At 47.0% G+C, this 14,383-nt stretch overlaps 1 protein-coding gene across 1 annotated transcript in view; it reads left to right on the top strand.

Moving 5' to 3' along the window:
* Nucleotides 1-14,271, top strand: part of RP1L1 (RP1 like 1) — a 52,920-nt gene extending 38,649 nt beyond the window's left edge. Inside the window, exon 7 of the mRNA XM_054180152.1 lies at nucleotides 13,973-14,271. Coding sequence (XP_054036127.1) covers nucleotides 13,973-14,271 — 299 coding nt within the window. The remainder of the gene's footprint in view (nucleotides 1-13,972) is intronic.
* Nucleotides 14,272-14,383: the final 112 nt, after the last annotated feature.

The raw sequence follows: 14,383 nt of genomic DNA on the forward strand, positions 1-14,383 counted from the left end.
TTCTGGCTGGAGCTGTTTATTTTCTCATGCCCCTAAGTCACAGACCCCATCATCACGTCAGGCCTAAGGAGCAATCTCTGCAACCCTGTAGGCACTTCTAATTTTACCTCCATCCCCTCTGAGCTGAGCACGGGGTTTTGTGCAGCTCCCACAGGAAGCATCCCTCCTGACCTTTCTAATTTCAGGAGCTTGCTTATCCTGGCAAGCTACAGGAAAACCCCTACCTAAAAGCAACCTGCCCGGGTTGCATTGCAATGAATTGCGTTGTGCGTTTGCTGCAACTGAGAGGGCACAGCCCTGCTCAGAGAAGGAAATATTTATTCTAAGCCCTGTGATGTGGAAGTGGGGTTGGACCACGAGGGTTGAAAGGGCAGGCTGGAGCAGGCTTGTGTTTCTTTTTGCCTCGGTGAAAAGGGCTGGCTCCTCCTCAGCCTATTGCAGAGTCCTGGCCAACAAAATGACACGTATTAACCTTTCAGCTCTTGCATAAAGGATGGCACTTGGGCTCCTTTTCCAGTTTTAAAAGAGCTGAGTGAGGCTCTTTCAGCCCTGTGACAGAGAAGGAGTAGGCGTAGGAGCAAGGTCAGGACACGGCTTCCTAAGCGGATGGAAAGGCTTCGTTGCGGGGCCTAATTAGTCTATTACAGAACAGAAATCCTTTCCCTCCACTGGTCCCCAGTCTGGGAGCTCTCCATGATCCCAGGTGGCCAGCCTGCCTTGGCACCTCCCCTGCCTGCTGTCTCAGCCTGTGGGCTCCACAATTCTTGCTGAACCCATGTACCAACCAAGATGTGGAGTAGGGAGTGTGGTGGCATTAGCTGTATGAGGTTGGTTTGGGCTGCTAAACCTCAAAGCCCACCAGATGAAGGAGGAGTCAAGAGAACAGAGAGTCCATATTAAAATCCACAGTGATTTGAAGAAAAAATTGTTTCCTGTTAATGATTTCCCCCCACTGTACTTCTGAAAAGCTAAGATTGTATTTTAAGGCAGAAGTCTTGATCTCCTCCCCAGTCTCCCATCTTGCCCTAATCCTAACTTTGAAAGCAAAATACCCCTCAGTCCTAACATGCTGTATTTTCCTTAGCTTCCTAAGAAACTTGGGGATGCAGCCATCATGCTTTCCTCAGAGGTGAGGAAAGCTTCATGCAGTCTTTGTACTAGGTTGCATGCACGAAAATCTCATCCTAATAAGACAAGTCCTCAGCAAGAGTAACATTTTGGAAGTTCTTAATGGAGTAGTTTAGTATTCTGAGACACTGCCCTGGTGATGTGTTTACTAAATGTGAGAAGTACAAGGATGAGACCAAGCTAGTGAAGACAGCAATCAGTCCACAAAAATCAGTCCACAGCACCACTGAGTCTGTCCCAGGAGGGAAGGAGAACATGCAGAAGAAAATGCACCTGCTCTGTGAGACTTTTATTATCTCCCATGGCTGTTGCCTACACTGAACTGTAAGGATTTAGTTACATCAGATGCCTTTTGGAGCTGTCAACCAGTTGCAGCAAGGTACCTCATCTAATCTCATCAGGCTTCACCTTCCTGTGACACCCCTTGAGCAAGGAAAGAGGATTATGCATCTCTGGCCACACCCCTAGGCTCACATCACGTGTGGGAGTGCTACTGCTGGGGAGGAAGGACAGAAGATGGGAAAAAGCTGAGCTCCCATATCCCCACCTTTCCCTCACTTTCCTGTTGCTCCTCCCTATCTCTTCCTGTCTGATGATCCTGGCAGAGACTGACATTTTTTCCCAGCAAGACAACAGCAATCCAAAGTGCCTTTTGATCTTAGGGCTATTCCCTGCCAGGATGGCAGGGAGAGCACCAAAGGGAGTTGGGAGATCCCATGCCACACAGCCACCAAGGAAAAGAGGGAGAACAGAACATCCCTCCCCAGAGAGGGTTGTGGATGCTCAGGCATGGACAAGTGTCTTTGAGTCTCTTTTCTGAATCAGATGTAGTTCAAACAGTTCTGCTCTTGGGTTTGACCATGTTGGAGCAGATTACCTTGCAGAACATGAAAGGGATGGATTTTAATTTGTGTTATTGATAATAAAGAATTACAGCTCAGGCCTATACTAATTACACCTGCAGATGACACTAAGGTGGGAAGACATTTTATAGTCTTTTGACCTTCAGGACCTTAAGAGGCAACACTGTGACCTGGGTCTCATAATAGCTCCTCTTTTTTTCATGTGGATCATAGAGTCACAGGGTGGTTAGGGTGGGAAGGGGTCTTTAAATGTCATATAGTCCAGCCCTCCTCAGTGAGCAGGGACACCTTGAACTAGATCAGGTTGCTCATAGACCAGTCCAACCTGGCCTTGAATGATTATCCATAGAGAGAGGAAGATCCACTTTCCTCTAGCATAGAGGAACTTTGAAATAACCAGATTTCCTTTCCAGACAAAGACATTTAGTCATTGTGCTTAAAACACAGCTCTTCCTTCAGTGGTCAGAGCTGTCTAACTCTGCAAGTCCTGTACTTCTGATATTGACCATGCACAGTCATCCAAACCTTGGTCACACTGAGAAACAGTGTCTAGAAGATGGGATTGCTCCAGTCATCATATTCTTTGGCTTTGATATGGTCAGTGTTCTCAGAACAGCCTCTGCCATATACATTAAAAAATAGACACAGAAATGCTTTCTCAAGTGCCACCAGGAGAGAATAGAACAGAACAGAACAGAACAGAACAGAACAAAACAGAATAGAATTAACCAGGTTGGAAAAGACCTTCAAGATCATCAAGTCCAACCTATCACCCAACATCATCTCATCAACTAAACCATGGCACCAAGCACCCCATCCAGTCTTTTCCTAAACACCTCCAGTAATGGTGACTCTACCACCTCCCTGGGCAGCACATTCCAATGGCAAATCTCTCTTTCTGGGAAGAATATCTTCCTAACATCCAGCCTAAACATCCCCTGGCACAGCTTGAGACTGTGTCCTCCTGTTATGGTTCACTCAGGTCCATTGGTAGGGAACTAAAATCGTGAGCATTCTCAAGGTCTCCCTTTTGGAAGCTCTTTCAGTTTGCATAAGATATCACTATGGAAACCATGGAGTTTACAGGGCAATGCATTGCTGAAATAAGAAATCATTGCTATAAACAGAACCACAGAATGGTAGGTAAGGGCTTGGAAGATCTGGAGATCACAGAATCACCAAGGTTGGAAGAGACCTCAAAGATCATCAAGTCCAACCTGTCACCACAGACCTCATGACTACTAAACCATGGCACCAGTGCCACATCCAGTCCCCTCTTGAACACCTCCAGGGATGGTGACTCCACCACCTCCCTAGGCAGCACACTCCAATGCCTAACAACTCTCTCTGGGAAGAACTTTCTCCTCACCTCAAGCCTAAACCTCCCCTGGTGCAGCTTGAGACTGTGTCCTCTTGTTCTGGTGCTGGTTGCCTGGGAGAAGAGACCAACCCCCACCTGGCTCCAACCTCCTTTCAGGTAGTTGTAGACAGCAAGAAGGTCTCCTCTGAGCCTCCTCTTCTCCAGGCTAAGCAACCCCAGCTCCCTCAGCCTCTCTTCACAGGGCTGTGCTCAAGGCCTCTCCCCAGCCTCGTTGCCCTTCTCTGCAAACGTTCAAGAGTCTCAATGCCCTTCTTAAACTGAGGGGCCCAGAACTGGACACAGGACTCAAGGTGTGGCCTAACCAGTGCAGAGTACAGGGGCACAATGACTTCCCTGCTCCTGCTGGCCACACTATTCTTGATCATCTAGTCCAACCTCTCTGCTAAAGCAGGTTCACCCAAAGCAGGTTGCACCTGCAGGTTACACCTTATGGGTTTGGAATATAGACTAGACTAGACTAGACTAGACTAGATCAGGTTGGAAGAGACCTTCAAGATCAACGTGTCCAACCTATCATCCAACCCACCTAATAACTAAACCATGCAACCAAGCACCCTGTCAAGTCTTCTCCTGAACACCTCCAGTGATGGTGACTCCACCACCTCCCTGGGCAGCCCATTCCAATGGGCAATCTCTCTCTCTGTGTAGAAATTCCTCCTAACCTCCAGCCTAAACCTCCGCTGGTGCAGCTTGAGACTGTGTCCAGAGAAGAAGAGTCTACAACCTCTCTGAGCAGCCTGATCCAGGGCTCCAGCACCCTCACAGGAAAGAATTTTTTCCCCATGTTCTAGTGGAAACTTCTGTGTTCTACTTTGTGTCCATTGCCATTTGTCCTGTGGAAAAGGAGAGTTTGACCTCATCCTCTTGACCACTACCCTTTAGATATTGACAAGCATTGATAGACTGATACACTGTTAGGTGGTTTAATGGAAGAGGAACAGTGGGGAGTATCAGAAGACCTATGGATTAGTGCTCTCCCCTGTAACGTGGGAAACATGGGTTGAAGCTCCATGTGGATTTATTTGAAGAAGGGTCTCCTGAAAGTTAAGAGAGGGGGTCTGACCACTGACCAGGCAAGGGGTTGCTTCCTCCTGCTGCTGCTGCACTTTGTGCAAGGAAGAGATTGGCATCTTCTGAATACACTCACTGGCTCAATCCCCAAAAGTAAGCAGGTAAGGACATGCTGAAGTGGTGAATCCCAACAGTGTTTAGAGGTGAGTAAGCTCCTCACTGATCATCACTGTTGAGATTTAGGCAACTCCAAACGTGTCCAGAAATGGGGAAATTTACGTGCTGTGAGAACTGGACTGATGGCACCATCACTGGAGGTGTTCAGGAAAAGACTGGATGGGGTGCTTGCTGCCATGATTCAGTTGATGTGATGTGATGTTTAATTGTGTTGGGTGATAGGTTGGACTTGAAGATCTTGAAGGTCTTTTCCAACCTGATTAACTCCTATTCTATTCTATTCTATTCTATCCTATCCTATCCTATCCTATCCTATCCTGATGGCACTTGAGAAAGCATTTCTGTGTCTATTTTTTAATGTGTATGGCAGAGCCTGTTCTGAGAACTCTGACCAGATCAAAGCCAAAGAATATAATGACTGAAGCAATCCCATCTTCTAGACACTAGGAGCTGAGTTAGGGCTGGAGTGCCAGTATACTGGAACAAAGGGTTGTAAGTGTGCCACTGGAGGTGTTTAGGAAGTGACTTGATGGGGTGCTTGGTGCCATGTTTTAGTTGATTACATAGTGTTGGATGATAGGTTGGACTTGATCTCAAAGGTCTCTTCCAACCTGGTCTATCCTATCCTATCCTATCCTATCCTATCCTATCCTATCCTATCCTATCCTATCCTATCCTATCCTATCCTATCCTATCCTATCCATGCCCCTTGCAACTGTACTAAGCATTGAATGAACTCTCACATCCTCACTCACACATCAAAACTAATTACAAAGAAAAGCACCCAGCAAAGCACCGAAGAAGTGAACAGTCAGACCAGGAAGTGTCTTTACAGAACCCGTTAAAAGTGTGTTTTCTGGTTGTTTTGGTTTTGTCCTTCACCAAATCACCAGGGATAGATATTCTACCCATGGGAGAGAACAGAAACATCCTAACACAACCACTGAGGTCTCCATTTTCACGGCACCAAGGCTGCATTGGACCTGCAACCTTTGAGCCTTCTCCTGCCCAAAAGTCATGGTCAGCTTGCTGCGGTAGCTAAGGGATTTCTCAGGCTGTGCAGAGAACAGTGCAATGGAATGAAACTGGAGATTAATGGAATGAAGCTGGAGGTGGGGAGATTCAGGCTGGATGTGAGGAGGAAGTTCTTCACCATGAGAGTGGTGAAGCCCTGGAATGAGTTGTCCAGGGAGGTGGTTGGGGCACCGTCCCTGGAGGTGTTTAAGCCCAGGCTGGATGAGGCTCTGGCCAGCCTGGTCTAGTGTGGGGTGTCCCTGCCCATGGCAGGGGGGTTGGAACTAGATGATCCTTGTGGTCCCTTCCAACCCTGACATACTATGATACTAACCATGGGGTATTCCTGTGTCCCAGCATGCACGGGAGCCAGAAAATCTGTTTCTCAGTCAGACAGTTTCAGGAAACACCCCAGATCCCAGTGCCAGTCAGAGCTGAAGTGAAACAAACTAATGTCATCATAAAGCTTTGGGAGGAGCACTTCAAGGTCACCTTCTCATCAAGACTTCATCAAGAGCAGCTCTTTTGGTCTGTTCATTCCAAGAAGAACATTGAGGTGCTGGAGCAAGTCTGAAGAAGGGCAATGAAGCTGGTGAGGAGTCTAGAACACAAGTCTTGTGAGGAGCAGCTGAGAGAACTGTGGTTGTTCAGCCTGGAGAAAAGGAGACTGAGGGGAGACCTTCTTGCTCTTTACAGGACTCTAAAAGAATGTTGTAGCGAGGTGGGTGTTGATCTTTTCTCCCACGTAACAACTGCCAGGACAAGAGGAAATGGCCTCAAGTGGCACCACACGAGGTTTAAAGTTGGAGATGAGAAACACATTCTTAGCCAAATGGGTTGCCAAGGTCTGGAAGAGGCTGTTGAAGGCAGTGGATGAGTCTTCATCTCTGAACAGATGTAAAAGATGTGCAGGTGTGGTGCTGAGGACCATGATTTAGACATCAGCTGACAATGTTGGGGTTAACAGTTACACTCAATGATCTTAAAGAGGTTTTTCCAACCAAAACATTTCTATAAGTCTATAATTTCAGGGTTCTAGCCCCCACATTTCTGGTTTTCTCTGGTTTATTCATTATTTTAAGGGGAGAATAAATCCTTTGGCCTGTGAAAATGCTTCAGTGTCCATCAGCAGAAGTGTTTGTTGTAGAAAGGCAGATAGGATATTGTAAGGAAGGCTGAGAATGTTTTTCTTCTTTGCCTTTTGCTTTAGATATACTACACACTCTTTGTCTGTGTTGGGAGTGCAGAATTAAATCCTAATTAGAGGCTGTAAAAACATAGTGAGTCTGAGAGGCCGGGAACAGATACATATTATTGCCCCTTTCATAGATCATATGAGCACCATGGTGACATAATAAATAATCCACCCCAAGTTTTTAAAGGTAAAACCCAGCAAATCATTAATAATGTCTCTGGCACCATATATCAAACTCAAGCCTCCCTCTTACAGCTGATCCCCAGCTAGTCCCAGGTGCCTGATTGCATTGCTGGATACATTTTAACCTCCCTTTGCTTTGGTCTTTCTTCCTGTCCTCCCTGCCACCCTGTGTCTGTGTTCTGTTCATCAGCATTTATTTCTGCTGTTCACTGAGGGCAGTGAGGAATGCCCAAGTTAAAACATATGGCACTCTTTGATGTAATGAATGGAATGGAATGGAATGGAATGGAATGGAATGGTATGGAATGGAATGGAATGGAATAGAATAGAATAGAATAGAATAGAATAGAATAGAATAGAATAGAATAGAATAGAATAGAATAGAATAGAATAGAATTAACCAGGTTGGAAAAGACCTTTTAGATCATCAAGTCCAATCTATCATCTAACACCATCTAATCAACTAAACCATGGCACCAAGCACCCCATCCAGTCTCTTCCTAAACACCTACAGTGATGGTGACTCCACCACCTCCCTGGGCAGCACATTCCAATGGCCAATCTCTCTTTCTATGAAGAACTTCTTCCTAACATCCAGCCTAAACCTCCCCTGGCACAGCTTGAGACTGTGTCCTCTTGTTCTGGTGCTGGTTGCCTGGGAGAAGAGATCAACCCCCACCTGGCTACAACCTCCCTTCAGGGAGTTGTAGAGAGCAATAGTATCGCCCCTGAGCCTCCTCTTCTCCAGGCTAAGCAACCCCAGCTCCCTCAGCCCCTCCTCACAGGGCTGTGCTCCAAACCCTTCCCCAGCTTTGTTGCCCTTCTCTGGACACCTTCCAGCAACTCAACATCTTTCCTAAACTGAGGGGCCCAGAACTGGACACAGGACTCAAGGTGTTGCCTAACCAGTGCTGAGTATAGGGCAGAATGACCTCCCTGCTCCTGCTTGCAATGCTGAACCAGGCCAGCAGAAAGTGGATTCCTTGATTGTGGTTTCTTTGGGTTTGGGTGGGCTGGGAGATGGGTGCTGGTGAGATTAGGAGGTGAGTTACCTGGGGATTGCCTCATAGTGATGATGGCAAGTTTCCAACAGAGGTAGAACACTGTCTGAGTTTTCAGATTTGCTTCTCAGGACATGGGTTGTGCCAATCATTCCTGCTCTTGTGGATGGGATCTGCAAGTCCTCTCTGTAGACTATCCCATATGAGGTTATGAAGAATAAGGAATGGGCATTAGCAGGTGCCCCACACCCATCCAAAGGGACCCTTTATCAGAAAAGTGGAGCTGCAAACCAAAATGTGAAGAATAAGGCCCAGGACAGAGAGGACAGAGAGCTGTAGGATGAGCAGAGCCACAGGGAGACAGTGACATACAAAGGTAAAGATCACCTTATTAAAGGTGCACACAGAAAACTTCATCTAGGGGGAAAATAGAAAGTGACAACCACTGCAAAACAGGGATGAACGTGCTGGGGAGTTGGATTAGATCAGCTTTCAAGGTCCCTTCCAACCTAACAGAGTCTGTGAGTCTATGTTTTATCAAAGCATAATGACCACTGTATGATAGACCATCTATTAGAGGGTCTGACCAGAGGTCTTTCTAGCCCTTACTATGTCTCTCTCATGTTTAGCAATTTCCAGGAAGAGAGTATAAGATGTAAAAAGCATTTGAGATTCTCACTCTTAAACTCAGCTACAATCAAACCAGAGCTTGTGGCCTTGTTGAGTCATTGCTGTAATTTTGTGTTTAACCCTGAGCTGCCATAAGGATCTTTCAAAAATAACTCAGGATGTTCTCCCTCTCTGCTGTAGTGAAAACTCAGCTGGAGTACTGCATCCAGCTCTGGAGTCCTCAGCACATGAAGGACATGGACCTGTGGCAGCAGGTCTAGAGGAGTCCATGGTAATGATGTGAGGGCTGGAGCCCCTCTGTTGTGAGGACAGACTGAGAGAGTTGGGGCTGTTCAGCCTAGAGAGGAGAAGGCTCCAGGGAGACCTTTTTGTTGCCTTTCAGTACTTAAAGAAGGCTTAATAGAAAGATGGGAATGGACTTTTTAGTAGGACCTGTTGTGACAGGGCAAAGGGTGATGGTTTCAAACTAAAAGAAAAGAGATTTAGAACACATAGAAGGAAGAAATTGTTTACATTAATGGTAGTGAAACAATGGCACAGGATGCCCAGAGAGGTGGTAGATGCCCCATTCCTGGAAACATTCTAGATCAGATTGGACAGACCTCTTAGCAGCCTGCTCTGGCTGAAGATGTCCCTGTACACTGCAGGGGGTTTAAACAAGATGAACTTTAAAGCTCCCTTCCAACACAAACCATTCTATGAGTCTATGATATGGTTAATATTCTTTTCATTAAATGCAAGGAGGCACTAGGGATTTATGAATGCCATGTGACTGTCCAAGAACAGTACTGCATCCAGTTCTGGGCCCCTCAATTTAAGAAGGACATTGAGACTCTTGAATGTGTCCAGAGAAGGGCAAAGAGGCTGGGGAGAGGCCTTGAGCACAGCCCTGTGAGGAGAGGCTGAGGGAGCTGGGGTTGCTTAGCCTGGAGAAGAGGAGGCTCAGAGGAGACCTTATTGCTCTCTACAACTACCTGAAGGGAGGTTGTAGCCAGGAAGGGGTTGGTCTCTTCTCCTGGGCAACCAGCACCAGAACAAGAGGACACAGTCTCAAGCTGCACCAGGGGAGGTTTAGGCTGGAGGTGAGGAGAAAGTTCTTCCCAGAGAGAGTTGTTAGGCATTGGAGTGTGCTGCCTAGGGAGGTGGTGGAGTCACCATCCCTGGAGGTGTTCAAGAGGGGATTGGACGTGACACTTGGTGCTGTGGTTTATTAGTCATGAGGTGTTGGGTGACAGGTTGGACTTGATAATCTTTGAGGTCTCTTCCAACCTTATTAATTCTATAATTCTATGAATTCCAGGCAGAACCCAGCTCCTTTCTTTGAAGCTGAGTACCCATCACTGCCCACCTCTTTTGCAAACAAAGTCTGATACCTGCACAACACTCTATCTGCTATCAGGAAGGAAAAAAATAGAAAAATTAAAAGAAAAGGGGAAAATAATAGGAAGAAGAAGGAGGAGGAGGAGGAGAAAGAGAAGGAAGAAAGGAGAAAAAGAAGGAGAAAGGAGAAGGAGAAAGGAGAAAGGAGAAGGAGAAGGAGAAGGAGAAGGAGAAGGAGAAGGAGAAGGAGAAGGAGAAGGAGAAGGAGAAGGAGAAAGGAGAAGGAGAAGGAGAAGGAGAAGGAGAAGGAGAAGGAGAAGGAGAAGGAGAAGGAGAAGGAGAAGGAGAAGGAGAAGGAGAAGGAGAAGGAGAAGGAGAAGGAGAAGGAGAAGGAGAAGGAGAAGGAGAAGGAGAAGGAGAAGGAGAAGGAGAAGGAGAAGGAGAAGGAGAAGAAAAAGTACCATTTGGAAAATTCAGTAGCCCATGAGCAAAGCAAGAGCTCACCATATACCCTGAAGGAAAGAGCTGAATGTCAACCTACACTGATACTAAAATAAACAAGACAAGTAAGCCCTGCTCCCAGCTTGCTTTAAAACAAATATTTGCCATTTAATCATGCACCAGTTAAATCTCTTCTGATAAACATAAACCAGGAGCTGCCTGAATTCACTTCAGTTGCTCTTGTTGGGCCATTTACCCATGTTGAGAGACTCTGAAGCTGGTTTTTCAGTTTCAATCCATGATGCCTTGGTGGAGATGATATAATGCTCTCCATAACCTCGCTGTCCTGGAAGAAGGCACTCTCAGTCAATACCCCATCAGGATGACAGGTCCCAAATCCCACTGCAAGTTGTGATGGATTGTATTGGTGTGAGATTTCATATATCTCCTGCTTTTAGAGGGGAGCTGACACAAATAATTGGTGTCACTTTTGCTGGGACGCTGCCAAATGCTGACAAAAGAGTTTCTAATCAGAAGTGCCAGAGATTTGCTCTGGGATTTGCATGCTGGACAACAGGAAAGTGTCTTCATGTCAGCAAGCTCAAGGGGCCTCAGCTTGCTGAAAACAGTGGCCTCTTGGACAGTGCAAGGGCTTGGTGTTGTGAGGAGTGGTGGTGGAACAGCCAGCTCTGCAAAAGCTGTGTGCTGGCCTCGAATCATGGCTAAAGGCTGTCCTGAAGGGTCAAATCCCCACACATGCCCTAGCCCAGACAATAGGCTAAGCACCTGCAAGTGTGATAACCTGGACAGTTTCTGGGGTCCAGATGGCCAAGGCAAATGTATAGCAGGGTGATTAACATCGTAAGCACCCGTGAATGTGCAAGCCTGGGCTCCAGATAAACATGCACCACGTGTAATTCACTTTGTAACACCGCTATGAACTGTGTGCCCTGGGCCAGGTTTGGATATGCCCCATCCCATGTGTCCAGTTATCAGGGTTCTGTGTTGCCAAAGGGCATTAATTGCCTTGGGACAGTATTTATAATAGCCAAGAAGTCAGGCACCTTACGTCATTCTCACCCAGCAAGCAACTAGAGCTAAATGCTGCTGGAGTAGCAGCTGAGGGCTTGCTTACCACAAAGAAGCAAGAACCAAGAGCAGCCCGAGATGCATCTGAGGAACCTGCTCCAGCAGACCAACTTCACCCAGGCCTTGAGAAAGGGGAAATGCTGCAAGGGAACTGAATCCCAGAGGAGACTGCAGACCACAAGAGAGAGGCCCCCTAGCCCTCTCTAAACCAAGGGCAAGCTCCAGACCACAACTGGCCACAAGAGAGATGCTCCTTAGCCCTCTACAAACCAAGGACTGCTTGAATTATAGCCACAGCATCTGGGAAGATAGCAGACAGAGGAGCAAGTTGTGAGTACTCAGCTAATCTGCCACAGAATCCCATTTGTGGGAAGCCCACAGATCACAGCACCTGTATTTCCAGCTTGGATTGCTGTATTGGAAATGCTAGACCTGTGCTTAAATCACTGGACTGTCTTTATGTGGGAAATGTAAAACCCACAACCAAATAACTGCACCTGTGAATACATTTTGTAAGTAAGTTGTGTGGCGTTTGAAGATACCACTGCCAGGCAACACGAATTATCATAGTATCATAGTATCAGTCAGGGTTGGAAGGGACCACAAGGATCATCTAGTTCCAACCCCCCTGCCATGGGCAGGGACACCCCACACTAGATCAGGCTGGCCAGAGCCTCATCCAGCCTGGTCTCAAACACCTCCAGGGTTGGAGCCCCAACCACCTCCCTGGACAACCCATTCCAGGGCTTCACCACTCTCATGGTGAAGAACTTCCTCTTCACATCCAGTCTGAATCTCCTCACCTCCAGCTTCATTCCATTCCCCCTAGTCCTATCACTACCTGAGATCCTGAGAAGTCCCTCCCCAGCCTTCTTGTAGGCCCCCTTCAGATCCTGGAAGGCCACAATTAGGTCACCTCGGAGCTTTCTCTTCTCCAGACTGAACAGCCCCAACTCCTTCAGTCTGTCCTCATAGGAGAGGTGCTCCAGCCCTCTGATCATCCTCGTGGCCCTTCTCTGGACACCTTCCAGCACCTCCAGATCCCTCTTGTAATAGGGGCTCCAGAACTGGATGCAGTACTCCAGGTGGGGTGCTTCCTTATTACAAAGGCTCACATTAATCCCTGGATAGCCCAGATCCTCAGGCTCTTACTTTTCTGTAAATGAAGGCTTAAGACTCTGTTGAAAGACCTACAGGATGATGTCACCTGACAGCATCTAGCCCTGTGACAAGTTCTTTGCATGCACAGCTTGGTGCTGTATGGTGCCATAACTCTGTATAAGGTTTCAGCCCTTAAAAATCTATTTTTCCACTCATTCAGAACTGAAGAAGAACTAGTGAATTTCTGTGTATCATAAAGTGAGTCTGTAACCCAGATGTCCTACATCACAGGTCTCTTTTCCCCAGGAAACCTCTTTCAAACTCCCCACCACTTTGTTGCAGTCACTTTACCCCTCTGAACAGAACAGAACAGAATAGAATAGAATAGAATAGAATAGAATAGAATAGAATAGAATAGAATAGAATAGACCAGGTTGGAACAGACCTTTAAGATCATCATGTCCAACCTATCACCCAACACCATCTAAACAACTAAACCATGGCACCGAGCACCCCAGCAAGTAATCCTCCTAAACACCTCCAGTGGCACACTTACAGCCCTTTGGTCCAGTATACTGGCACTCCAGCCCTAACTCAGCCATAGTGCTATCAAAACAGAGAAAGGATAGGTAAGAATTCCATGGGAAGATAATCCATAAAAGGAGACCCTATTGTTCTCTGCAACTACCTGCAAAGATGTTGTAGTGAAGTGCAGATCAGTCTCTTCTACTAAACATGAAATGATGGGACAATAAGAAATAACCTCAAGTTCCACCAGGGGAGGTTTAGGTTGGACATTAGGAAAAAAACTCTTCCCTAAGAGGGTTGTCAAGCCCTATACCAGGCTGCCCAGTGAAGTGGTGGAGTCATGGTTCCTAGAGGGGTTTAAAAGCCAAGTAGATGTGATGCCGAGGGACAGTGATGACTCAGCAGTGCTGGGTTAACAGTTTGACTCAATGATCTTCAACAAATCTTATTCAGCCTAAACGATTCTACAATTCTGTGATGGGCTCCAAATTTAAGTCCATTAAGCCAGTGGGAGGAGGGTTACCACAAGACAGACCAGGACTCACTGCTAGGAGGCAGACCAGGGCTAACTGCCCAGGGAGATGGTGGAGTCGCTGTCTCTGAAGGTGTTCAAGAGGGAATTGGATGTGGCACTTGGTGCCATGATCTAGTAGGCATGAGGTCTTGGGTGACAGGTTGGACTTGATGATCCTTGAGGTCTTTTCCAACCTTGCTGATTCTCTGATTCTATGATTCTAAGGTTTCAGGTTGCAAGAGAGATTCACCTAGTAATGATGGCCCTAGTTCTGTACTTAAGAACATGAACTTCACGACACATGAATAGAAAGAGGGTATTTTACATCTACTCAGGGCTTTCAGAGGCTGCTTAATTGTCCTCCTCCTCTTTACTTTTCCTTTGCTGCATTGTTAGTGTTATCAACAATTCCCATGCACTGCGCTGCCGCGCAGGAAAATAACACCTGGCACTGGGCTTGTATCCCGTCTGCAGGGGCCACGGGACGAACAATTAGCTCTGTGTCTATGGTATGGCACACGGCGAACGGGGAAGGAAACCTGGGGCAACCGCACAATGGACGGGGAAGCCTCGGAGGAACAGTGAGCCGCCGTGATTGGATTCGCTGCTCCGACTCCGCGGCGGAGTGTGGAGACTCGCGAGTGTTTGGCGCCCTCTGCTGGCTCAGCGGTAAATCACAGGGTCCCTTGCGTTAGAAGGGACCTTGGAGATCAAGCACAACCATTACGCCAGCGCTGCCAGGTCACCACTAAACTATGTCCCTCAGCACCATATCTACAAAGCTCTGAAACCCCTCCAGGGATGGGG

This window comes from Dryobates pubescens, chromosome 3 (genome assembly GCF_014839835.1).
Source record: "Dryobates pubescens isolate bDryPub1 chromosome 3, bDryPub1.pri, whole genome shotgun sequence".
NCBI lineage: Eukaryota > Metazoa > Chordata > Aves > Piciformes > Picidae > Dryobates > Dryobates pubescens.